This window comes from Schistocerca piceifrons, chromosome 5 (genome assembly GCF_021461385.2).
Source record: "Schistocerca piceifrons isolate TAMUIC-IGC-003096 chromosome 5, iqSchPice1.1, whole genome shotgun sequence".
NCBI lineage: Eukaryota > Metazoa > Arthropoda > Insecta > Orthoptera > Acrididae > Schistocerca > Schistocerca piceifrons.
In genome coordinates, this window is record NC_060142.1 from 664,975,848 (window position 1) to 665,001,979 (window position 26,132).

At 41.3% G+C, this 26,132-nt stretch overlaps 1 protein-coding gene across 1 annotated transcript in view; it reads left to right on the plus strand.

Annotated features, from left to right (window-relative positions):
• The window catches only part of LOC124797964 (RNA polymerase II subunit A C-terminal domain phosphatase), a 70,441-nt gene extending 44,975 nt beyond the window's left edge, over positions 1–25,466 (plus strand). The window contains exons 7-8 of the mRNA XM_047261127.1: positions 20,196–20,748; positions 23,984–25,466. Coding sequence (XP_047117083.1) covers positions 20,196–20,748; positions 23,984–24,264 — 834 coding nt within the window. The 3' untranslated portion in view covers positions 24,265–25,466. The remainder of the gene's footprint in view (positions 1–20,195; positions 20,749–23,983) is intronic.
• The last annotated feature ends 666 nt before the right edge of the window (positions 25,467–26,132 follow it).

Here is a 26,132-nt window from a genome sequence, read left to right on the forward strand (position 1 = left end):
AACAGCGTAACAAGTTTGTGGAAAGTAATATTTATTTTACATATTTGGAAGTTAATTTGTGGAATAGGAACAGTGTTGTATTGGAAATGCTTTTAAATACATTTTAAATATTTGTTACAAAGAAATTTTTATTTCCCCTGGTATCTTATTGTGTAGACTGACAGTTAATTATGATCCTCTGATAAGACATTGTTTTGGAATTTGATTTTCCCTCTGCTGCAGCAATTGTGTACATTCTTGTTCTGCAGTAGTTTGCCTGTTTTCAAAAGATAGTTCCTAATGAACAAGATAGTTTCATAAATGAATAAACATGGAACATTCAGAACACAAAGTACTGTTGTTTTGCATGTTGTGGACTTCAATATTATTAGGTGGTAGCACACAGATGAGAGTATCTTTTACAAGTTATTTACATGTGTATCCCATTTTAAGTCTTACTGAACCCACAGACCCAAAAATTTTGTCACATTTGCTAGATCATTTTTTAATCTTGCTCGAATGGACATTTGGCTAGATGGTAGAGGTTAACAGAGGTTGACGCATACAATTTTTTCGTTATTTACACTTGAGTTTGCTTTTGATGAATCACTCTGAAAGTGTTTTCGTAGAACTTTCTGCTGTTGACTGCAAGGTTTTTGGACAGGATCCAGTGAGAATAATATTGTTGTAATCAGCAAATAGGACTGTCTATTTGAGGACTCATATATTCAAGAAGAGTAGCGTTCCTAGGATTGAGCCCTGAGATACACCATATTTTATTGGTAATTTGCTGGAAAAGAAAGAGTTGTTTCTTGGTTCATTCATAGTATTGAACTCACACTGAAGTGATACGTTCTGCCTGCAGTTTTTTTTTTTTTTTTTGGTAAGAACACAACCAGCTATGTGCTAGACCTCGTCTTCCTAATTTTTTGAGTGGAATTTTATGGTCCAGGATATCAAATATTTTTGAAAGGTCTATGAAAATACTTGCAGCTGATTTTTGTTGATTGAGGGATTTTAAAGTGCCGTCTGCAAATTCAAAAATTGCTGTTTATGTAGAATTAGACTTCCTAAAGCCATGTTGTTGGATGGTAAAATGTGAATATTTATTTCTGAAACTTTCTAGCCTGTTATAAAAAAGTTTTAGTAGAATTTTTTAGAATTAATTTACTGTGTAGTGAGCACAAACTTTTACTGTGAATTCAGGTACTTCATCAAAGCCACTTGACATTTTGTTGCATAATGATTCAATTTTACTTGTAATTTCATAATAGTTTGTTTTATAAACATACTTAGAGGCATCCGAGATAGCCGACTTGTTGGAGAAACTTGAGACTAGTCCTGTGCAAATTACTGAGATCTTCAGCTAGGAAAGTGAAGTTTCCATTGAATTCTTTCTCAACTGATTTTGGATGTGTGACTTTTGAGCCCTCTAGCATCCATAATACATTCATTCTTTTTGATACTGAGCTACAAGTTTTTTCTTTATAATTCTCTGTGGTGTTCTTACATTATTTGAGTGTGTTATCAACTCATCAGTCTACAATTTTTGCCTGTCTGACTACTGTACTGTAGATTTTAATGTGCAAAATTCTTGTGTGACTGAATTCTTTCTACAACTTCACTGCAGAAATCTGTTTCTGTTTGTCACAGTCTACTTTCAGTGTGCCTTCTCTCTGTGGCAGAGTAGAAATCTGTCCTGCTTCATATTGTTGTTATATCACTTCAAATGTTCCATTGTTTAAAAAATGGTAGACATTCTACTCTATCCACAACATGGAATGTACATGGCACTTGCAGGAGAACATATGATTCCCCTATTGCCTAGCTTACACAAGGTAATTCAGATGAGATGTATCACGTAATTTTTCTACTGTTATTTGTGGCATACCAGAATTCAACCATTAGAGCTTTATTGGTGATGTTTGGAGATGTAGTTGCACTTGAAATTTTATAATTGAGAAATTAGGTAGTGTGATTTCTAAACTATAGAACATTACATGTCATCTGGAAGGCAATAAACATTGATGACACATTTCTTCTATGTAAGTTTTAGTATGCATGTGAAAGTTACAGAGACAACTCAAAATTTGTTTTTATATTGTTATTGGAGAAACAAAATCACACAAATAGCAAAACACTATCTCAAATGTGTGAAAATGTCAGATAATCAAAATTTGTGTTATGGCACTAAAATAAAGTATTGATTATGCTTATCCATTACGGATGTTTTAGAACCGTGACTGTATATTAATGTAAATAGATTATACACAACTGCAACCAGTCACTTTTTTCATTAATAATGCTTTATTACATTAACCGGTTTTCGAACCCTTTCGGGTTCATCTTCAGATGATTTCGGGAGAATCCGGGAAGTTACATCATTACTGGTAGTAGCATAATGCTGGGTGCTGGTTCTATGGCAAAAAAATGGGTCACACTTTAATGTATCGCCATGACTATAGATTATCTGTCGATATGGATGTGAATTTAGTTTTTACTTACTGCAACAGTATAGGCGGCTTTTTTCGTATCTATCTGCCTCCATTTTGATGTCCAGAGCACTTTCACATGAACTATATTAGTTCACACTTTAACAGTGACACTTTACCAGCATCCAGCATGCGCTTTACAACTGTTGCTTATAACAAAGATCTTGACAGAGAGATATGGCATAAGCCTACTTTGTACAGAGATGTAATTTGTTGTTCTTTACATGTGTTAAAGTCGATATAAGGGCAAGTTTTTTCATCAGAATGGTGATAACATGAGAGCACTAGAGAAAATAATAATAAATTACTACAAGAATAAATTTCAGGTGATCTGTTATGTTATTTCTATTTGTATGTTACAGGCTGTTTTTTTTTTTTTTTTGTAATTATCATGTTTGGCACTAACATGAATCCCAAGGAATCAATAATACAGAGTTATTGTACGTACTCAATGATCAAACTGAACTGAGAAACAAATTTTTCCTTCAGAACTTTGAAGATCTAGTAGTTCAAAACAAGTAACCACCCAATAAAACCTACACCAGCTCCCCAACCCCCCCCCCCCCTCCCCCTCCAAATGACCCACCCTCCCTCTCCTTACATCCTAACCACACTGGTGTCTATGTAATATACTACCACAGAATAAGACATGTACCATATCTCTAAATGTTAAAGCCCTCCATTGCTAACATAAATCAGTACTTTATACATATTAATTCTAGCTGGAACAAACATAAGCTGCCTTTACCAATATCCCAGATCACTCTAATGTTAGAATAAAAATAAGTCAACAGTTAAAGAATTTTTGTTCATGATTTTTTAAAATATTAAATGTGCAGCCATTCAAACAGCTTTAATCCATTACAATCACTTTAACTCTTATACATATACCTTTAGCTAAAATAAACAGAATCTGCTCTTGATAATACTCCAGATCACGTTAACGTAACAAGAGAAATAAGCCAACAGTTCATCTGGAGATTTGTTATTAATTTAAATATACAGGTCCTAATCATACAGACAGCTGCGCCTCACTGCAGATACAATAACTCTGTATTATTGATTCCTTGGGATTCATGTTAGAGCCAAACATGATAATTGCAAAAAAAAAAAAAAAAAAAACAACCTGTAACATACAAATAGAAATAACATAACAGATCACCTGAAATTTATTCTTGTAGTAATTTATTATTATTTTCTCTAGTGCTCTCATGTTATCACCATTCTGATGAAAAAACTTGCCCTTATATCGACTTTAACACATGTAAAGAACAACAAATTACATCTCTGTACAAAGTAGGCTTATGCCATAGCTCTCTGTCAAGATCTTTGTTACAAGCAACAGTTGTAAAGCGCATGCTGGATGCTGGTAAAGTGTCTCTGTTAAAATGTGAACTAATATAGTTCGTGTGAAAGTGTTCTGGACATCAAAATGGAGGCAGACAGATACGAAAAAAGCCGCCTATACTGTCGCAGTAAGTAAAAACTAAATTCACATCCATATCGACAGTTAATCTATAGTCATGGTGATACATTAAAGTGTGACCCATCTTTCTGCCATAGAACCAGCACCCAGCATTATGCTACTACCAGTAATGATGTAACTTCCCGGATTCTCGCGAAATCATCTGAAGATGAACCCGAAAGGGTTCGAAAACCGGTTAATGTAATAAAGCATTATTAATGAAAAAAGTGACTGGTTGCAGTTGTGTATAATTTATTTACAATAAAATATTGACAATTTAATGAAAATGATGGATTGCTACTTACCATGTAGAGGAGATGTTGAGTCATAGACATGCACAACAAAAAGACTGCTAAACATATGAGCTTTTGGCTATAGGCCTTCTTCTAAAGTAAACAAGACACATACATTCACGCGAGCACAACTCACACACGCATGAGTACTGTCTCTGGCTGATGATGCTGGACTGTGAGTAACTGTGCCTGATGGGAGAAGCAGTCTGGGTGGTTGAGGATAAGGAGGAGGCTGGGGCAGGGAGGGGGTGGGGTAGCAGGGTAGGTGTGTGTGTGTGGGGGGGGGATTCTTGCTTGTGGGAGTGTGTAGCACATGATGGGGACAGTCTGTGACTCAACATCTCTTCTATATGGTGAGTAACAATCTATCATTTCCATAGTACTGTCATTATTACATCCTGGACTTTCTATTGTTCAAAATAAAGTATTGGATTATATCAAAATGTTAAAGAAATGAACGACATACCATCTGTGTGTAACGACTCCGACCTACATCCGTTTGAACTTCCTGAATGTATTCAAGTCTTGTTCCTCCACAACAATTTTTACTGTCCCCACTTACTTCTGTTACCAAACTGATGATTCCTTGGTCCCTCAGGATATGTTCTGTCAACCAATTCTTCCAGGTAGTCAAGATGTTCCATAAACGTAGATTCTCTGCAATTCAGTTCAGTACCTCTTCATTAGTTATCCCATCTACCCATCTAATCTTTAGCATTGTTCTGCAATGCCATGTTTCAGATACTTCTTTTCTCTTCTCATGTGAACTGTTTATCATACATATTTCTCTTCCATTCCAAACCATGCAACTTGCCACATAAAGATCTCCAGAAACAATTTCCTAACAATTAAAATTATACTCGGTGTTAACAAATTACATTTTCTCAAAAGAACATTTCTTGCTGTTTTCAATCTACATTTTATATTTTCTCTATTTCAGCTATCATCACTCATTTTGCTCCCTGTGTATCAAACCTCATTGACTACTTTTAGTGTGTCATTTCTTAATCCACGTCCAGCAGCATAGCCTGATTCAGTCCAGTTACTTTACATTACCCTTGTTCTAATTTTATTGCTGTTCATTGTATAACCTTCATTGGGATCTACCCATCCACTCAACTGTTCATTCAAGTCCTAAAGTTCTTTTAAAGATTCTATCCATTCCACTGAACAGCTCATGCAAGCCCTACTAAAATAGTTTTTTTTTAAATGTTTGTGGTGTGGCCCCCTAAGCTGTGGTCTAGATAGCCTTGCACGTAAATGCAGCCCTGGCTGTAGTATTAGTAGGTTAGTAATGGTAAGTGTAGAGCTATTAGTACACTGGAATAGACTACCATCAGAAACCTGCAGCAGGAGTAGTACTGCTCAAGTGTTTGGAATTCCCACCAAGTCTCATTAAAGGAAGACATCGAAGCATTTCAGAGGCAGGCTGCTAGATTTGTTGTTGCTTGGTTCAGTCAGCATGCACATTTACAGAGATGCTTCATGAATTCAAATGGGTATCCCTGGAGGGAAGTCAATGTCCTTTCTGTGGAACACTATTGAAAAAATTTAGAGATTAAGCATTTGGAGCTGACTGCAGAACGATTCTACTGCTGTCAGCATAAGTTTTGCATTGGACCACAAAAATAAGACAGAGGAATTAGGGCTTATGTGGAGGCGTATAGACAGACGTTTTTCCCTCGCTTAATTTGTGAGTGGACAAGGAAAGCAAATGGTTAGTAGTGGTATAAGGGACTCTTCACCAATACGATTCACTGTTTGCAGAGTTTTCATGTAGATGTGGATGAGATAATGGGCATTTCAGTGATTCGAGGCTTGAAATCTTGCCAAAAATATATGTCAGTTAATATGTCTTCATATCTTTCATATCCTGTTCATCATAGAGCTCAGCATATGGATTTACTACTGTTAGACGATTGTTTTTCTCATTATTAAACTTTGTCCCACAATTCTATGAGATGCATTTCTTATGCTCCATCAGTTCTAGTAATCATAAAGTATTGTGCTTGTGAGAGCCTGAGCTTAGTGTGTTATTTAAACTGGTACTTTTTCCTTGGATTCTCAGTACCATTTCTTGTTTTCAAATACAGTTTTAGACATGTGAGTGTGATGCATAATTTTAAGCTTTCCTGACAGGTTGACAATTTGTACTGTTATCTGCTTATAAAAAACACTGCAGGGCTACAGGGGACTCAGTGAGGTATGAAGAAACGAAAGTGTTAAGACAGGCCTCATCAGCTTAGGACAGTGTTCTGAAGGCAGTTATATTGAAATTTGAGTGGCCAGTGGGCAGACCAACAGACAGTGGCTACACCCTAAGCAAGGCTAGGGATCCAGGGCTCAGCTGACTGGGGCTACAGAAGCAGTGAGTTACAGTTCACGCAGGATATGAAGGCCAATGCGCAGTGACCAGTTTTCATCCAAAGTGCTGCGCAAATTCATTTGTTTGTTCAGAAGGGGAGGCCAATAAGTCTTTGCCAGCTTTCAGTCGGTTGGCGATGGCAGAATCAACGTGCACACTCTGCAGCCTTTCTCAAACAGATTTTGCAGAAACTGTTTGGTAAAAAAAAAATCATTTTTGCTTTACTTGTTGCTTTGTATATCAGGTTCATTATGATGTGCACATCATTTAACTAACATTTGTTATTGTGATATTTGTGCGGATCTCAAGAAAATTAATTTGACTTAGCACACTCATCTGCGATTGTTCCACACCAGAGATAAAACCAGAGTGAAATATCCACAACATTCTTCATATTTCATAAACGGTGTGAGATATTGCAATGAGATTTTGGCAAAATATAGCGCACAAAGAGGACAGTATTTTCCTGTACGGTTATTATGCAAAACTTAATTATCCAATGTGTTATTCCACTAACTGCAGACTTTCTTGATGAAGGAATATAATTTTTAAGGGTCATCAATAGTTGGTGAAACGAGAAATGATATGTATTTTGGAACAACATAAGCCAAGTCATTACACGTTTATTTTGTACTAAGGATGTGTTTTTTTCATAAGAAGCTGACCTTCCTTTTCCTCAGTTCCTTGCTTAATAAAGTTAATAAACCACTGTTTCAGAATTCTCTTGCAATTGCGTCTGCGCAACATGTTAGTGAGGTGAGACTGTGTAAACTCCACCGAGTTGTGGCAAAATAAGCAAATTTTAACATGGCAACAACAGAAATGTGTAGGTTTTACTCAGCAGCTCATGACGCTTCGCTGAAAGTTACAAATGTTAACAAGCCAGGCGAAAATAAATCACTGCATTTTCGGCGGAATTCCTTCTTAGATACTGATAAGAGCTGAGGTGATAGATCTTTTTGAATGGTCACAATGCAAGTGTGGGCGTGAAGGGGCCCCGCTTAATATTTACAAAAATAATTGAGTGTAGCCTTCAGTTTAGAATGGCATTTTCCCCCAGCACTCCACCCAGGGGGCTCGCCACTCTTTGGCGGGTTCGTGCTTGGCTACCACGGGGCCCCAGCCTTTACAGCATCTTTTCCCTTCTGTGCTGCATGTCTATCCTCTTGCTATTCTTTTTCTTCTTCCTTGGGGAACATGTCCCGGGTGTTATTGCGAATGTTTCGCATTGTCTGTCGCTGACATAAGAACAGTCTCACCACTGTTTTCCCCTCCCTTTTCCTTTCCCTGTTTCCCTTCTCCTCTCATTCCTCCACGTTGGCTTTTGAGGTTCTTCCTTTTCTTCCTCCTCCCTGTAAGCTCCTGAAGGCCAACCCACACAACTGACACGTTATGGGTGACTGAATAACGCGTAATTCCCAGCCCCGGGTCGACAGGTACGGTTTGCACCTGTTACAGGCCAGGGCCAGGGAGGGGTGATTGCCTGAGCTGCAAGCTTCCCAAATTGCCAATTGGTTCCTCTGGCAGGTTGTGACCTGGCAGGTGACCAAGGCAGGTGCGCCCCCATGTGAAGGGAGCATGCAGTTCGAAGGAGCGCACCATCGGAGACACTGGCAATGATGGGGACTTTCACGCAGTGAGCCAATCATCTTCACAATCAATGTCTAGAAAACATAAACAGAATGAGGCTAACAATTCAAAGACCCTTCCAGCTGCACCACCGTTCCTCATGGTCTCACATACTGAAGGAGGTCAGTCCTTCGCCACGGTAAATCCAGTTATTATTCAGAAAGGTGTTGATGCAGTTGCTGGCACGGTGAAATCCTGCTCTCGTTTGTGGAATGGCACTTTGCTTTTGGAGACTACTTCTGATTCTCAAGCACAACTGCTTACTGCGTCGCTTCTCCATGGCTACCCTGTTCGTGTCGAGGCCCGTAGGACTTGAATTCTCCCCGTGGTGTTATTTACCCTAGGCTGCTTGACGATCTGACCAAGGCCAAATTCCAATCTTATCTGTCTGATGAGTGTGTCATTGCCGTCCATTATGTAATGAAAAAGGTAGAGTCCTCCTTAGTGCCCACGCGCACTCTTTTTCTCACCTTTGATAGAGTGGTGCTTCTGTCCAAGACCAAAGTAGGCTTCAAAATTATCACAGTCCGACTGTACATTCCAAACCTAATGCGCTGCTCCCGGTATCATCATTTCAACCACACTAGAACGTCTTGTCGACATCCAGCCAAATGTGTAACCTGTGGTAGGGATGCGCACGAGGGCGACTGTCCGCCTCCTTCTCCCCGCAGTGGCTAGCACACTGGACTCGCATTCGGGAGGACGACGGTTCAATCCCGCGTCCGGCCATCCTGATTTGGGTTTTCCACGATTTCCCTAAATCGCTCCAAGCAAATGCCGTGATGGTTCCTTTGAAAGGGCACGGCCGACGTCCTTCTCCGTCCTTCCCTAATCTGATGAGACCGATGACCTTGCTGTCTGGTCTCCTTCCCTAAAAACAACCCAACCCTCCTTCTCCCCGCTGTCAACTGCAACAGTGGCCATGCCGCCTCCTCTCGGGATTGTGTCATGCATATTGATGAGCAGGCTGTCCAAGAGATCCAGGTAAAGGAAAAAGTGCCTTACCCAGTCGCTCGCAAGTTATTAGCTAGTTGCAAATTCTGCGTTCTCCTGTCTGGCACCTATAATTTGATTCTCGTTACCCCTCGCTCCGTGAAGGATATGGCCACGCAGACGTGCAACCTCAGCTTCAGCTCTAAGGTTGTGAAATCGCCCAGTATCGAGGTAGCATCGCCATCCCCACTTCCAGCTGTTTTTATTATTATTATTGTCGTATGCATCAATTACAGTAACACACATTTAGCAAAACAAAGAAATTTATATAAAATTGAACATGTGAAATTATATACAGTACACAAGTTTTAAAACGGCTCAGACTACACTAGGGCGTTGATGGATTTGATACAGTGGAGTGCCTCGTGGGATGCTTGATGGAGCTTCTGATTAGACATTCATTCACAATGTGGCTCATTGTTTTGGTGTCACCACAGTCACACACACTGTCACTTGAAAAGCCCCATTTGTGCATGTTGCATTTGCTCCTACCCTCTTCAGTCCAATATCTGTTTAACTGCACCCACACCTTCCTTGGTTGGTGGATGCCTGGAACTGGAACTGTTGGAGTGTCTACAAGTTTGTGGTTTCGGGTACTTGTAGCTTGCCGCTCACGTTTCCACTCTGCGTCCTGGTCGAATCCTGTGGATAGCATTTGGGCTCCCATTTCATGTGCTGGTCTTCTAGATTTGAGGCATTTCCTGGGCAGTGATAGCACATCGTCATGAAGAGGGATCAAGTTGTTTTCAGAAACTTGCTGACGGAGTTTGTAAAGAGCAGCCTTTCGACGGAGGTCTGGTGGACAGATCTTTGAAAGCACTGGTAGCCAGCAAGTGGGTGTAGACCAGACTGTACCACTAATTACTCTCATAACTGAGTTCATTTGGACATCTACCTTCACTACGTGGGTGCTTCGGAGCCAAACTGGTGCATAGTATTCTGCTGCAGAGTATACCAGTGCAAGGGATGCTCCTCGGAGGACTGATGTGGTTGCTCCCCATGTACTGCCTGCCAGCTTCCTCACAAGGTTCACTCTGTTTGTTTCTTCTTGGCCAAGTTGGAAAGGTGTTTTTTGTATTACGGTATATTGACAATTTTTACTTATGGACTGTCTGACAGCAACTGAATAAAATGCAATTTTAGTGCCATACGCGTTTCGCCTTTATTTTCTGCAAGGCATCATCAGTGGCCTGGAATATGTACATATGTTTGCTATTTAATTTACATTTTTGTCACTGTACCTATAGGTTATAAACAGTTCTGGTGGTTGGTATTTCCTATTAAGTAGAAATGTTTTGAACTGTACTTACAGGTTGCGTGGACAATTTCTTACATATTTTCACCACAGACGCAATAAAAGAAATAACAGATATGCTCAGACTGACAACTGAACAAAACTACTTTCAGTTTGAGAAAGGATATTATCTACAAAATGGTGGACTGCCCATGGGATCCCCAATATCAGGAACACTAGCAAACATTTTCATCAGTCATCTAGAAAATCAGATATTTGAAAAGATAACCACTAATGAAAGTTTCAAAATCGTATATTGGTACAGATACGTGGATGACATTATTTGTCTGGTAGATGAGTCAAGTGAAAAAATAGATGAACTCCATTCGGAAATAAACATAGCTCATCAGAACATAAAATTCACACTTGAAAAAGAAAATCAAATAAATTTTCTTGGCATTACAATGAAAAACGAAAATGGCAAACATACATTTAACATCTTTAGAAAACCAACAGCCACAGACACAATAATACATTCCACATCCAACCACCGCCACAGCCAGAAACTTGCAGCACTAAGACACAGGTTACATAGAGTAAATAGAATCCCACTCAACAAGAGAAACTATGAACAAAAAATGAGTACAATCATACAAATAGCTAGGAACAACGGGTATGACACACATGTGGTACACAGGCTCAATCAAAAAATAAAAACACAAATACAAAACAAACACAACATTTCCAGAATACAAGAGAACTCACAATCGGAAAACTTACAAACACACTCAACATACATACACAATGACAACACCACACAGAAAAGAACCAGATGGTACACCATGACCTACACACATAAACAAACACAGAGTTGCAAACATCCTAAAGAGACAGGGTTTCAAAATAGCATATAAGCCTGGGCAAACCCTCCAATCACACTTAAGCCAGCCAGCTACCAGGACGGACAAATTCCAACAATCAGGAATATATAAACTTGGAAACCGAGCGAGGTGGCGCAGTGGTTAGACACTGGACTCGCATTCGGGAGGACGACGGTTCAATCCCGCGTCCGGCCATCCTGATTTGGGTTTTCCGTGATTTCCCTAAATCACTCCAGGCAAATGCCGGGATGGTTCCTCTGAAAGGGCACGGCCGACTTCCTTCCCCATCCTTCCCTAATCCGATCAGACCGATGACCACGCTGTCTGGTCTCCTTCCCCAAAAACGACCAACCAACCATAAACTTGAATGTCAAAGTTGTGATGCAGTATTCATAGGCATGACATGCAGGAATTTTCAAACGTGATACAAAGAACATATCAGATGAAACTTCCTTGGAGATTAAAACTGTGTGCCCGACCGAGACTCGAACTCGGGACCTTTGCCTTTCGCGGGCAAGTGCTCTACCACCTGAGCTACCGAAGCACGACTCACGCCCGGTACTCACAGCTTTACTTCTGCCAGTACCTCGTCTCCTACCTTCCAAACTTTACAGAAGCTCTCCTGCGAACCTTGCAGAACTAGCACCCCTGAACGAAAGGATATTGCGGAGACATGGCTTAGCCACAGCCTGGGGGATGTTTCCAGAATGAGATTTTCACTCTGCAGCGGAGAGTGCGCTGATATGAGGAGTGCTAGTTCTGCAAGGTTCGCAGGAGAGCTTCTGTAAAGTTTGGAAGGTAGGAGATGAGGTACTGGCAGAAGTAAAGCTGTGAGTACCGGGCGTGAGTCGTGCTTCGGTAGCTCAGGTGGTAGAGCACTTGCCCGCGAAAGGCAAAGGTCCCGAGTTCGAGTCTCGGTCGGGCACACAGTTTTAATCTGCCAGGAAGTTTCATATCAGTGCACACTCCGCAGCAGAGTGAAAATCTCATTCTGGAAACATATCAGATGTTGGATGTATGAAACAAACCATTCCACATTTGCAGAACATTTAAAACACCATAACCCTCATCCTAAAAACATGAAACAAGAAATGAAAATAATGAGAATAAGCAACCATTACAAACATCTTATATAAACACAAGAAAACTTCCACATCCAGAAAGCCGTAGCAGAAAACAAACGTGATAAATGAACAAACACACATCAGCACAGGCTCCCTACTACACTTAATAAAGGAAATGATAAGATAAAACAAAAAAACTCTCTCCTTTCACCTTCTGGACACACACACACACACACACACACACACACACACACACACGAACAGATCACAGATACTTCAGTAATTACACAAAGTTTGGCAAAAACATTTGACAGTCGGCAATAGAAAGCAAAACATTGCATTGAAACAAGCATTCAGTTCATAGTGCTGTGGAACGTGGGAAAAAAAACCGCAAATTGACATTCATAAAAAGAACAACAACACCAAAAATGCAGCAGGAGCATAATATGTAAGAAATTGTCCACGCAACCTGTAAGTACAGTTCAAAACATTACTGCTTAATAGGAAATATCAACCACCAGAACTGTTAATAACCTATAGGTACAGTGACAAAAATGTAAATTAAATAGCAAACATATGTACATATTCCAGGCCACTGATGATACCTAGCAGATAATAAAGGCGAAACGCGTATGGCACTAAAATTGTGTTTTATTCAGTTGCTGTCAGACGGTCTAAAAGTAAAAATCATCAATATGCCGTAATATTACACGCAACTGAGGAAGACAGGACTACAAAAGTTGAAGATGTGTTTTTTGTATGTTAAAGTTCTGTTCAAAGTGACTCCCAGGTATTTAGGGTTTTCGTTGTATGTGACTGTGCCAAGAGGGCCGAACTGTGGACTGATCTTTGCTGATGAAAGGCGTTTAGAGAGGTGGAACAGGCTTACCTCGGTTTTAGAAACATTTGGTCTCAGTCGCCATGTCTCAAAATGCTCATAAAATTTAGTAAGGCTGTTCATTAGGTGTTCTTCACATTCAGAAAAGTCTTCACTCTGATATGAAATTGCCAGGTCATCTGCATATTGAAATTTGCAGCAGGTCAAATTCGGCAGGTCAGCTGTGTAGAGGTTGAATAACACTGGAGCAAGAACAGAGCCCTGAGGTAATCAGTCATTGAGTACATGCCATCTGCTTTTCTCTTCTCCTTGATGTACTTTAAACCGCCTATTGCTTGATGTGTTACTTAAGAGGTTGCCTAGAGTTTTGCTAGGTATTGCTCTCAAAAATTTCAATAATAGGCCCTCGTGCCAGACCGTGTCATAAGCTGCTGACAGGTCAGTGAACCTTACTCCAGTTTTAAGTTTCTTTTGGTATCCTGATTGTATGTGAGTAGTCAAGGAGAGCACTTATTCACAGCAGCTTCTATAAGGTCTGAATCCAGCTTGTTCAAGTGGTATCGTAGCATTAATTTGATCATGGATTTGGTTTAGAATCATTCTTTCCAATAGGTTGTGAGCACAGCTAAGTAGAGATATTGGATGGAAGTGTTCTGCAGCTGTTCCCTCTTTCCCTGGCGTGTTACTGGTCCACTGTGCACCAAAAATTCAGGGTAAAACCCATCTACACCTGGAGCTTTTCTACTTTTCGTATCTTTAAGGTCTGTCTCTAGTTCAGTGACTGTAAATGGAAAAGGGAATTCCGGGTTATGTTGCAGAGATTTCTTGACTTCCGTAAGCCCTCTTCTTACTTGCCGAAGATTTGCTTTATCTGTAGGAACCTTGGAAACTCTCACTAAGTGACTGGTGATTGAGTCGCATGAGACCGTTGAGTTCTCTCTGTTGTGGGAAGGGTCTTCTCCAAGTTTGTGAATCAGCATCCGTGCTTTTCTACAGAAGTGTGTGAAATCGAGGTCCCTTGTTTCTTCATGCCATTTTTCTCTCCTTTGTTCGTTCAAGGAATTCATAAGGTTCGTAGCTGTTTCTTAGTCTCCACTTTCTTTGAATTGGTTAAACAGCTGGTTGATCTCTTCATTCCAGCCAGGAATGTATTCTTTCCGGCATCCTCTGGGTATGCTCTTTTTGGCAGTAGATATTACGATATTTAAAAACTTTGAGTATGATTTTGGAAGTGCAGGGACCTGTTTTATTGACTCATCCAGCAATTTAGAAAATTTATACCAATCTGCTTTTTGAAAGTTCCTGCGTGATACAGAGGCAGATCGCACTGGGGGAATGTGTAGCCCGTAGGAGATGAGAATGGGGCGATGTTGGCTTCCGCTACTACTCTCCGAAGGGTCCATAGTTGACAGGCAGAGGTCAGGTGTGCTCTCTGTACCCCACCTTCGAGACCTGAATGTGCCTTTTCCCTTTGCATCATAATGGAGCTTTAAGTTGTTTGCTTCCATCCATTCTGCCAGACTTCTACCATTTTCATCCTCTTCGGCATAGCCCCACTCATAACTATGGCTGTTAAAATCTCCTACATATATTGCAGGATGTTCTAGCACTGGGAATTGTTTGCGCCAAGTGCTACTCGGTGGTTTGTAGATATTTACTATTTTTATATTTCCGATCCGGATCACCGCTATCATCACGTTTTCTTTGTCTGATTTCTCCTTGAGAATAACTGAGACATCCTTTAAGTTTTTGCTGACGAAGCTGGCAACTCCATATTGAGGATGGTTAATTTGGGACACTAATTTATAGCCTGGGATGCGCCCTCGCTTCCACAGAGCGTTGTCATCTTCAGTGTGAGTCTCTTGCAGCACTAAGACGTCCGCCCTATTCTCTCTCGAAATTTTAGATAGTATTTTGCCCTTATTTCTGGACAGTCCCTCAACATTCAGTTGACATATTCTGAGCACGTTTCCAGGTCGGCTCTGAACAGTGCCATTTGTATAGGGTTTCATATTGTTGTTAATTTTGTATCGCTGTTGGAATTATTTTAAATCGCCGTCTTCGAAAGTTAGCCCAATTGGAAAGGACCAATTAGTTGCCCAGGGAGCACTGACAGTAATCAAGGCACATGAAGATGCATTTGAAGGCGAAAAAAGTAACTGCTCACGTGTAGGTCTCTCACTTGCTTCCAGCTGTGCAAAAAGCCATCAAACTCTTGCCTCAAGGAGCGAACCACCAGCTACACAACCAGTAGGCCGGAAAGGACGGAAAGAATACTGCCGTGAAGACTTCCTATGCCCCTCGAGCCAAACAACACCTGAGTCTTCCTCTACTAACAGGAAAGGATCGCAGAAGTCCAACAAAGGCAAACGGTCTTCTCCTTCGCCGATGCGAAGATCCTCTTCGTTGCTGTTGCCACGTGATAGCCCGGCTGACCTCCGTGTTGCCGGTGCGCACCACGAATTGTTTTTCTGTATTGGTCTCCACAGACTGACAGCACAAGCTAGCTGGTGCGTCTGTGGACGCCATGGAGCAGGATCCTCTTGCTTCTGTGCCCTGTAGCAGCGATTCTTCACAGGCTATCACTCGGCAGCTGCTGAGATGACAGCCTTTCATCTATTCCTCATCATGACTCTCCTCCAATGGAACGTTCATGGCATTCCTTCAGGAAACAAAATTGCCGCCCCACAACCTCTTTGAGCTTTCAAATTTCTTCTCAGCTCATTCTACCTCATGGGGGCGTCATGCTGCTCATATGGGATGATATTCATTGCCAACCCATCTACCTGACTACCCATCTTCAAGCTGTTGCCATTTGCCTTTTCCCTTCTCACATGACTTGTCCCTCTGTACCATTTATGTCACTCCGTCATTCGATGTCACCAGGGCACACTTACATCAGCTTCTTGGGCAGTTACCCCCCTCCCCCCCCCCCCCCTCCCCATTTCTACTACTTGGTGACTCATCCCCTTTGGGGTTCTCCCAGAACCTGTCAGAGAGGTGCCCTCTTGGGTGATCTTCTTAGTGAACTGAACCTCTTCTGCCTTAACAGTGGAGCACCCTCATTCCTTTCCGACTCCTCGCACACCTATTCTCATTTGGACCTATCCTTCTGCACTGCCCAGCTTGCCCATTGTCCCTAGTGGTCCATTCTTTGCGACACCTCTTTGAGCGACCATTTCCCATGTGCTATCTGTTTCTGACTCCTACCCCCACCTGCGTGCACACCCAAATGGCAGCTTACTAAAGTTGACTGGAAGCTTTACTCCTCCCTGGCGACCTTCGAAGAACAGTATTTTCCCAGTTGTAATGACCAGGTGGACTATCTCACAAACGTTATACTTACTGCTGCAGAACATTCCATTCCTCGCACTTCCTCTTTCCTGGGGCATGTCCCAGTCCCTTGGTGGACTGAGGCATGCTGCAACGCAATTTGCGCATGGAGACGTGCTCTCCGCATTTTTAACCGTCATCGTACCCTGCCTAACTGCATTCGTTATAAACAGATGCGTGCAACGTGTCGTCGCGTTCTTCAGGATAGCAAAAAAGCTAGCTGGATTTCATTCACTAGTTCTTTTAACAGTTCCACCCCTTCCTCTGTAGTGTGAGCCAACTTCCGACAGCTCTCTGGGACTAAGATCCATTCGCCAATTTCCATATTGAAAGTAGCAAACAATGTTATTATGGACGCTATTGCTGTCTCCAACACTGTGGGCCACCATTCTGCGGAAATTTTGAGCTATTCCCTCTATCACCCTGCCTTCCTCCATCGGAAAGGAGCGGAGGAGGCTCAGTGGTATCATTCTCTTCTCCCAATCGTGAGTGCTACAATGCCACCTTTACTATGAGGGAGCTAGATCAGGCTCTTAGTTCATCCCGATCCTCCACCCCGGGGCTGGACACTGTCCATATTCAGGTGTTGTAGCGTCTTTCTCTTGTGGGCAAGCATTTTCTGCTTAACACGTACAACTGCATCTGGGGAGAGGGCACATTTCCTGCACATTGGCGTGAAGCCACCGTCATACCTATACCTAAATCCGGTAAGGACAGAAATCTTCCTACTAGCTACCACACCATCTCTCTCACCAGCTGCGTTTGCAAGGTGATGAAATGTATGATTCATGCCTGGGTGGTATGGTGGCTCGAGTCTTGCAATTTACTAACGACTGCACCATGTGGACTTCAAGCATGGCATTCTGCAGTTGACCATCTTCTTACTTTGTCCACCCATGTCATGAATGGTTTTCTGGGGAAACCCCAGACTGTGGCTGTGTTTTTCGATTTGGAGAAGGCCTACAACACCTGCTGGAGAACTGGTATCCTCTGTACTCTTCACATGTGGAGCTTCCGTGACTGCCTACCCTGTTTCCTTCAGGAATTTGTAAAAGACGAGATTTTCAAGGTGCGTGTGGGGTCTGTCTTGTCAGACACCTTTAGCCAGGAGAACGGTGTGCCGCAGAGTTCCATCCTGAGCATTGTCCTCTTTGCTATCGCCATTAACCCTATAATGGCTTATCTCCCTCCTGGCATCTCCAGCTCTCTTTTTGTAGACGATTTTGCCATCTATTGCAGTTCTCCACGGACCTGTCTCACTGAGCGGCATCTTCAGCGCTGTCTTGATCATCTTTACTCCTGCAGCATCGACAGTGGCTTTCGTTTTTACATTGACAAAACTGTCTATATGAATTTCTGGTGGCACAAATGGTTTCTCTCTCCATCTTCACGTCTTGGGCCTGTTGCCCTTCTGTTAGTTGAAGCTGTAAAATTCCTGGGGCTCATGCTCGATAGGAAACTCTCTTGGTCCTCCCATGTGTTCTACCTTGCAGCCCGCTGTACGCAGTCCCTCAAATTCCTACGTGACCTCAATCGTATTTTCTGGGGTGCCAATCAAACCACCCTCCTCACTTTGTACTGGTCTCTTGTCCGTTCAAAACCCGACTATGGGCGCCTGTTTATGCGCCTGCACCTCCCATCCCTCCTAGGCCATCTCAACACTATCCACCATCGTGGCATCCGTTTGGCCCCTGGCACCTTTTACACTATCCTGGTTGAGAGTTTGTATGCTGAAGCTGCTGACCTACCACTGTCCTATCGCCGTGACTTTCTCCTCAGCAGGTATGCATGCCGTTTGTCTGCCATGCGTGCCCACCCATCCTATGCCTCCTTCTTCGGTGATTCCTTTGATCGCCAGTATGGGGTGCGTCCCACTTCTGTGTTACCTTCTGGAGTCCGCTTTCAGTACTTGCTCTGGCTGCTTAACTTCACACTACCTGCAACTTTCCCGATGGGTGTGAACCCTTCACCACCTTGGCTTTGTGAAGTGGCCCGTGTTAACCTTGACCTTCGCTTCCTAAGGACACTACTCTTGCCTCGCTCTATCACCTTCAATTTCAGTCTGTCACCTCCAGTTTCATAACCTTCGCATGGATCTCCATGATAGTACCTTTGTATACGCTGATGGCTCTCGGACTGATCTTGGTGTCAGGCATGCCTTCGTGATTGACACCCATGTCTTTTGATATCTGTGCTGTACACTGCCTATTCCTTAGTACAATGGGTCCAGGAAAACAGTCACTTGCTCATTCTTGGTGGAGCCACTGTGCTGTTTATGTGGGTTCCTGGTCATGTCGGTCTGCCAGGAAACGAGGCTGCTGATGCTGCTGCCAAGGCTGGAGTCCTTGAACCTCAGCACACTAGTTACTATATTCTCTCTGACTATCTCTATGTTGCCGTCTGTTTGGAGGTGGTGACCCTTTGGCATCACCAATGGTCCTCCCTTCACAGGAATATGCTCCGGCTTATTAGGCCTCTCCCAGCAGCTTGGATGACATCCTCTTGGCCCTCCTACCAGGAGATCATTTTAACTAGGTTGCGTATTGGGCACTGCGTTTTTAGCCATCGTCATTTGATAAGTGGTGCTCCCCCACAACTTTGTACACATTGTGCCCAAATTTTAACTATCTGCCACTTCCTGATGGAATGCCCATTTTTTAACCGTCTACGTTCCTGCTTGAGTTTGCCTTCTGAGTTATCGGCCATCTTAGCAAATGAAGCGCGGGCTGTCAACCACGTTTTACTTTTTAACTGACAAAGCAATATGGCAAAGGCCATTTAATATTTAGTTTTGGGCCTCCATTTCTGTATGGTGTCTTTTCTTGCACCTTCTCCACGTCCCTGTTTTTAGCTGTCTTCTCTTATATCAATTGGGGCTGATATATTGTCATTTTTTAACTCCTCTCTGTCACTGTGTTCTATATTTTTGACTTGGGTGTGTATGACCCCAGTTGTTTTTGCAGCCTAAAGTAAAACAAAACCAAACCCTCCGGCACTTGGCCTGTCCGCAGTCCCCACCACAACCACTCTCCGCAAGCATGCCCTACCATCCGCGCACACGATATTCTGCGCACACTATACTGGGGTTCCCACTCAACCTTCGGCAATGCCATCCAGAAACACACCACCCCACCCCTCCACCCAATGCGTCATGCGGTCTATAGTGGGTGAAGGAGTGCTGAGTAATCATAGTATAATGGAGGCAGGATGTAGCGAAGAAACTCATTCTTCAGATATTACCTGAAGATGATGGCAAGGTAAGCTGTCAAAATATCATGTTACAAAGAAGACTGCATCTGGATGGAAATCCGAGAACAGTACATACATCTGTGTATGACGTTTGTTACTTATCATAAAAAGCCTCAATGTGGATTAACCATTCACTCTTTTTGAATACTTTGTAGAAATGTTAATTTTCATACCCTGGTGTGCTGCATCACTAATACACTGAAACAGTTGTGTAATTCAGTGTAACAGGGCTTTTGTTAAAACATGAGTGCTTGACATCAGTGTATCTGTTACAGTAATTATAGAGGGATTCCTGCAGTTGTCATTATGTACACATATTACAGGCTTATGTGTCTACTAAGAGTCTCTCCAATAAGTGTAATTCTCCCATCATTTTGTAGGTGGCAGTACAATTGGGCGCTGTGGTAACACCCGACCTGACAGATTACACTACGCACTTGGTTGCTGTTCGCCCAGGCACTGCAAAGGTGAATGCAGTGCAGAGGAGGCACGATAATATTCTCCTCGTCACTCCCGATTGGCTCTGGGCGTGTGCAGAACGCTGGGAACATGTCGAGGAGCGTCTCTTCCCGCTGGGCCGCGGCACCTCTGCTCGTCGTCATCCACCGGCTCACTGTGCTTCACCTACTCGTGTTCCTCCGAGTTATGTGTTAACTCCAGATGATTCCTCAGGACAACAGAAGAGCACGTCTGGTGACAGTGTCTTGGAAATTATCAATCCCTTGATGTCTTTTTCATCTGAGGATATTGCGAGTATGGACCGCGAAGTGGAAGATATCTTCAATGAATCGGAGAGTGAAAGTGACTCTGAAGGTGAAAGTAAGGCAGACACTGATGAAGATGATAAAAATGATGACAGTATTCTGGGTGGTAGTCCTCCCAAGATCAGGCATGAGGATGACAGCAGCAGCAGTAGTTCGGGGTCACTTACAGGTAATATTTTTGATTGAAGACCAGGGCCATGTCTGTGGCCTGTGTAACTTAGTTCATACGATTTTTTAGTGTAAAATGATTTGTAATCTAATTGCTTTAAGCATGCAACCTTCCCCGCAATACCATTCTTTGTAGCATTAAATGAGAAATTAATGTTATCAGAATAGTAATGACACTAACACATACCTAATTTGATATCTTCTGTTACTTGATTTTCCGATACTAATACAAATGATAGAAATGGAAAAGAGACCCCTTCTGTGTAGAAGGGAACCATACAAACAGCAAAATAATTTACATGAATAAAAATCAATAGCAACATCACTGAGTAAGTGGTTATACTACAATTGCAAGCATACCATCTCTAATGCAGTAAACAAGACAAATGTATTTCAGAAACCTAGACTGTAAGAATAGTTTGACAGTCCTGTCACATTGGACACCAGAAAGATTCTAATCCTTTAGTTCTGTCTCCAACACTTGAAAACTGACAATAACGGTTGGTGTGTTATTTTAAACATATCTCCAAAAACTTGGGAAAGGTAGGAAATTCAACTATGTTGAAGAGTCATTTCATACTGATACAAAGCAAACTCCCATCCTAGTTGCTTGTTTGTTTGTTTATTCATAGGATAAAACAGCTATTAAAGAAATTCAAAAGAACAATATGGAGGTTTTGATCATGGACATTTAGCTGGTTGAGTGTTGAAGATGTTTTTTTCTTTTGAAGTTTTTCCGGATGTTTCTGTGGAGGATATTCTTTGACCAGGTGTTCTGTATTCTTTTCATGAGCTCAACAGACACAAAGACAGTTAGGAAAGTTGCGGCGTTGTTATTTGTCTGTTAGGATATTGTGTACAAATCATACTTAGTCGATTGAGTCTGGCCCACATCTCTCGTATCAGATTGAGCCTCCATAGTTTTAACTGAAGGATCTGTGATACCTTTGTGATTAATTGTGCCTCGCATAAGTGCTTCTAACCGATGCTACTTTGGAATGTTGTGACATTTTAAATCCAAGCTTATGTCACGAGGGACTAAGTGCCAACTTTACAAAATGATGATATGCCCAGTACTTACTTATGGCTCAGAAACATGGACAATTACGAAGCAGGTTGAAAACAAGCTGAGATCACATGAAAGAAGTATATTGAGGAGGATTTTTGGACCTGTATATGAAAATGGGACCTGGAGAAGGTGAAGAAATTATGAACTTTGACTGTTGTAAGGAGGAGGATGTGGTAAAGTTCATAAAGCTGTGTAGACTGAGATGGGCTGGACATGTAATGCGACTCGATGAGACAGATCCCACAGGGAAAGCCTGCTGCAGTGAACCTGGAGGAAGAAGAGCAAGAGGATGACCTAGGTTGAGATGGAGTGACGAGCTTGAAGAGGACGCTGCCAGAGTTGGTTGCCATAACTGGAGGTGCATGGCGAAGTTCAGAGAGGAATGACAGAAAATTATTGAGGTGGCCAAGTCCCATCCTGGGATGTAGTGCCAATGGAAGAAGAAGGCTACAGATCAGGCACATTTGTTGGCCAAGACGTCAGTGGGAGTTGACTGTAATGCCCCTCAAACTACAGTAGCATGATACTGACCTTGCGGCACGGACAGTTATCCTGCTGGAAGATGTTGCCACCATATGGGGAGATTTCAAGCATGAAGCAATGCAGATGATCTGCAGTAATGTTCACATAGTTGACTCCTGTCATGATTCATTCGATTACTGCCACAGATCTCATGAAAGCCCAACTCACTGAGTCCCATAGCATAACTCTGCCCTCACTGGCCTGCATCTGGGGCACAGTTTATATCCAAGCAGCCATTCGCCTGGGTGACGCTGTGTGAGTGTCCAACCATCGACCTGGTGCAACAAGAAATGCGTTTCGTTCGACAGATGACACGTTTCTATTGATTCACAGTGAAACCCAGTGACACTGTGCCCACCGCAATCATAACTGACAATGTCATTGGGTCAACAGAGGAACACACAAGTAAGGGTTTTAAGTTTTCATTGTGTTCTTTCACCTCTGACTAACTTCAGAGTGAGAGTTTGTGTGTGTGTGTGGGGGGGGGGGGGGGGGGGGGCATCTGTCTCTTTCTTTCTTCTTGTTTTGATGGCTGGATGTATGTGAAATTTCTCAGATTGTGTTCTCACATGAAGTTCTGTTCTTTTTGACAACTGTTTAATGTAGTACCAATTTTTGGTAATGCCATCCATGCCTTTTTCCTTAGGTGAGAAACTAGTTCTTTCTGTTTCTCATTTTTGTCAATGTTTAATTCTATTAGGGTTCTTTTAGCTGTTAGTAGATCACCAGATGTTTGATACTCTTCATTTATCACTTGGGTAGATTTATTGTAGCATGTGTCTTAATGTTGGAATGATTTTCGGTTGATGCCGTGTTGGATGATGCTGACTGTTTGGGAAATTAAAACCTTTCTTGAATGAATGGTCCAGAGGGACAACAAGGATGTTTGTGGAAAAGAAAACCAGTTAAAAATTTATAACAATTTGCCATTAGGCAGACGGAAATGTTTTGGTTTCTGTATCAAAATTGCGACATAGATTTTATCATTCACTCCATGTTGTCATTCTATCTCCACAAGATGAATGCTGGCTATTAATCCCCTAACTAGATGAAATAAGTCAGAAGTGATGGCACAGATATGTCAGGTGGTTTGTATATTGATTGGTTGCTAAGCCATTTAGTTCAGCTGTCAGTAGTTCTTTATTGCCTACTTCTCGGAAAGTTAATTTTTTGATACCTTGAAGACTCATTATTTCCAAGAAGCATCTGCACATATTTGTATAAAATTTATTGATAAATATTATGTTCGAAATTTACACTCATTAACTGATACATGCAAACCACAGCACTTTCAGAGCAAAGCAGCAGCAAGTTTCAGATTCAGAGTCTGCCTCATACAGTTCAACAAAGGGAATTTGTCAAAGGATATATGTAAATTATTCACTGACTATAATGTTGATATCATGATTCTACAAAAATATATGTAACTGAAAACATACTTGACACCTGAGAAAATATTACAGAATACAATAAAGCTTATGTTACCCATCCATCAAAAAGAAAGCAATCTTTGTGGCATCGCTGTGCAGAGTCTAAAACTTTTCACCTTGTGATTGTAAAATTATTGCTGGTAATTATATAATATTACTAATGTGGCAGTAGTATATCATCAGATTCTTAACAGTAGTAATTTTTTTATTTGCAGCGGAAAGTCCGCATGGCTGGAAACACCATGAAGAATTTAAGAGAGAGAAAAGACGAGCGAAGGAGGCATTTGAAGATGATGAAGATCTCCTAGAGGATTCACCATGTGCCAAATTCAGACGTGGGGAAAAGGTGCCAAGTGATCTGGATGTCGATAGTCCAGAAGATGAAGAGAGTGCAAGTAATGATGGAAGTGATGAGCCTCCCGATGAAGTAGATGATGGGGAATGGAATATGATGGGCGCTGCTCTTGAAAGGGAATTCCTCTCGGGCAGTGACTAACTTATGTTACGGTGTGCCTTGGTGGAAGTTCCTGCTGTTAGTACATACTGCCACATATAGTTACATTCTTTATTTGGGTGTCAAACTAGCATACAGTAGTACCCTGTTCTAGAATTGTGACTATAGACCCAAAAATTCATCTTTGCTATGCATTGATGAATAGTTAAAGGCTGAAGTTTGAAAGTTACCCCAGTGAAAGATTTCTCATGTTAGGAAAAGAACTAATAATTTGTAAAGACATTACAGCAAGTTTCAATGAATTTTAGCTTGTGCTCATGTATCAAGAACAGTGTGGGCATTCTCTCTCTCTCTCTCTCTCTCTCTCTCTCTCTCTCTCTCTCTCTCTCTCTCTTCCTCATTCCTTTTTCTCTTTTTCTGGGTGTGTGCATGTGGGAGAGAGGGGGGTCACTCTCTAAAGGTATGAAACCATGAGGTTTCCCTGTTGTGGCAGGTGTCTTTAGAATTTGCTTAATGATTAGCAACAGGGATATGACCGCACTGCAGAGCTGCTTGCATGGACACACATTCATTTCAATGAGCACTTTTTCTGTAATCATTTGTAAAGATTGTACAAATAATTTATTGTGCTAGTCATGAAAGTTTGTGAAAGTACATGTACATTAAACATACATATTTTTCTAAGGTAATTTTAGGATTATTACAACACTCATTTTTAATGTGTGGCTCAGTATGAGGACAAGAGAGAGGTGCAAAATATCTTAACGTTTTAAAACGCTGTATAACATTAATATTTGGATTCACAGCACATTTTGATATTGTGGAAAACCTTACAGACTTCAGTCTGACTTAAATATATGCAAAACTGCCCAAGGAGTCTTTCCGTGCTGAAGTGTTCATCAGTAATTTGTTTTTTAATGTGAACTGCATTTATTAGTAAATGAATGCTGCAAAACAACAATATTGTTTTCCTTCCTTCTCAGTAGCAATAAAGTAAGAAAAGTTACTAACCATAAATGTGTAGTGACAAGTGTAAAAATCTGAAATATTTTGTGTGCTGAACTGATTGTTTCCTACTTGTGTTCAGTTGCTGACTTCCTCAGAAGAGTGCGAAAATGCATTAAATTAAATAGAGTCTCTAAATATTTGAGCATCTAACAATATTAGTTTCAATATGACATCATTACCATAGCAATAATTGTTTTTCAACATCACAGCTACACTATTTCTACACTGTAAAGGAGAAACTTGGGATTTCAGTTCAGGAATTTCATCCATAAATATTTCACAAAGTTGTCTGTGTGTTGCTATACCTTCAAAATTAAATTGAAAATGGAACTTCAGAATTTTCACCTAAGTTTCTTATGGTAAATGAAAGTTTTAATTTTATTGTCCACACATTATTATTTGCAGTAAAATAGTTACTAATTTGGTGAATAAATTTATTTGCTTTTTTATGTTTTAATGAACTGCACTTAACCTAATGTATAAAGAAATTCTATGGGTTTATACAGTACATAGACAGTTCAAATATTTCATTAATAAGTCAGGTACCAAAATGAGCTTTTCAACATGTGATTAATTCACAGTATGGTGAGTACGTAAATGTATGACATCTGTAGAAAATTTGACTTTTTTGTAAGAGAGAGGACATTCAGTGACAGTCCAGAGCCCTTTACAAGTGGCAGACAGTAACATAACAATTGCAGATGTTAACATTGAATTCTTTTACTGAAACAATCAGGAAAAAAGAATTTAAGGAAGGCTTTGAAGACGTGGTGAAAGGAATAGACAGCATACATACTTACTGAAGAATATAGCAGAAGGATAATCAGAGGAAAAATGAAGGTGATGAAGAGTAGCTGAAAGGAGGATAATGACATACTTAAAATCAACATTGGGAATGACAA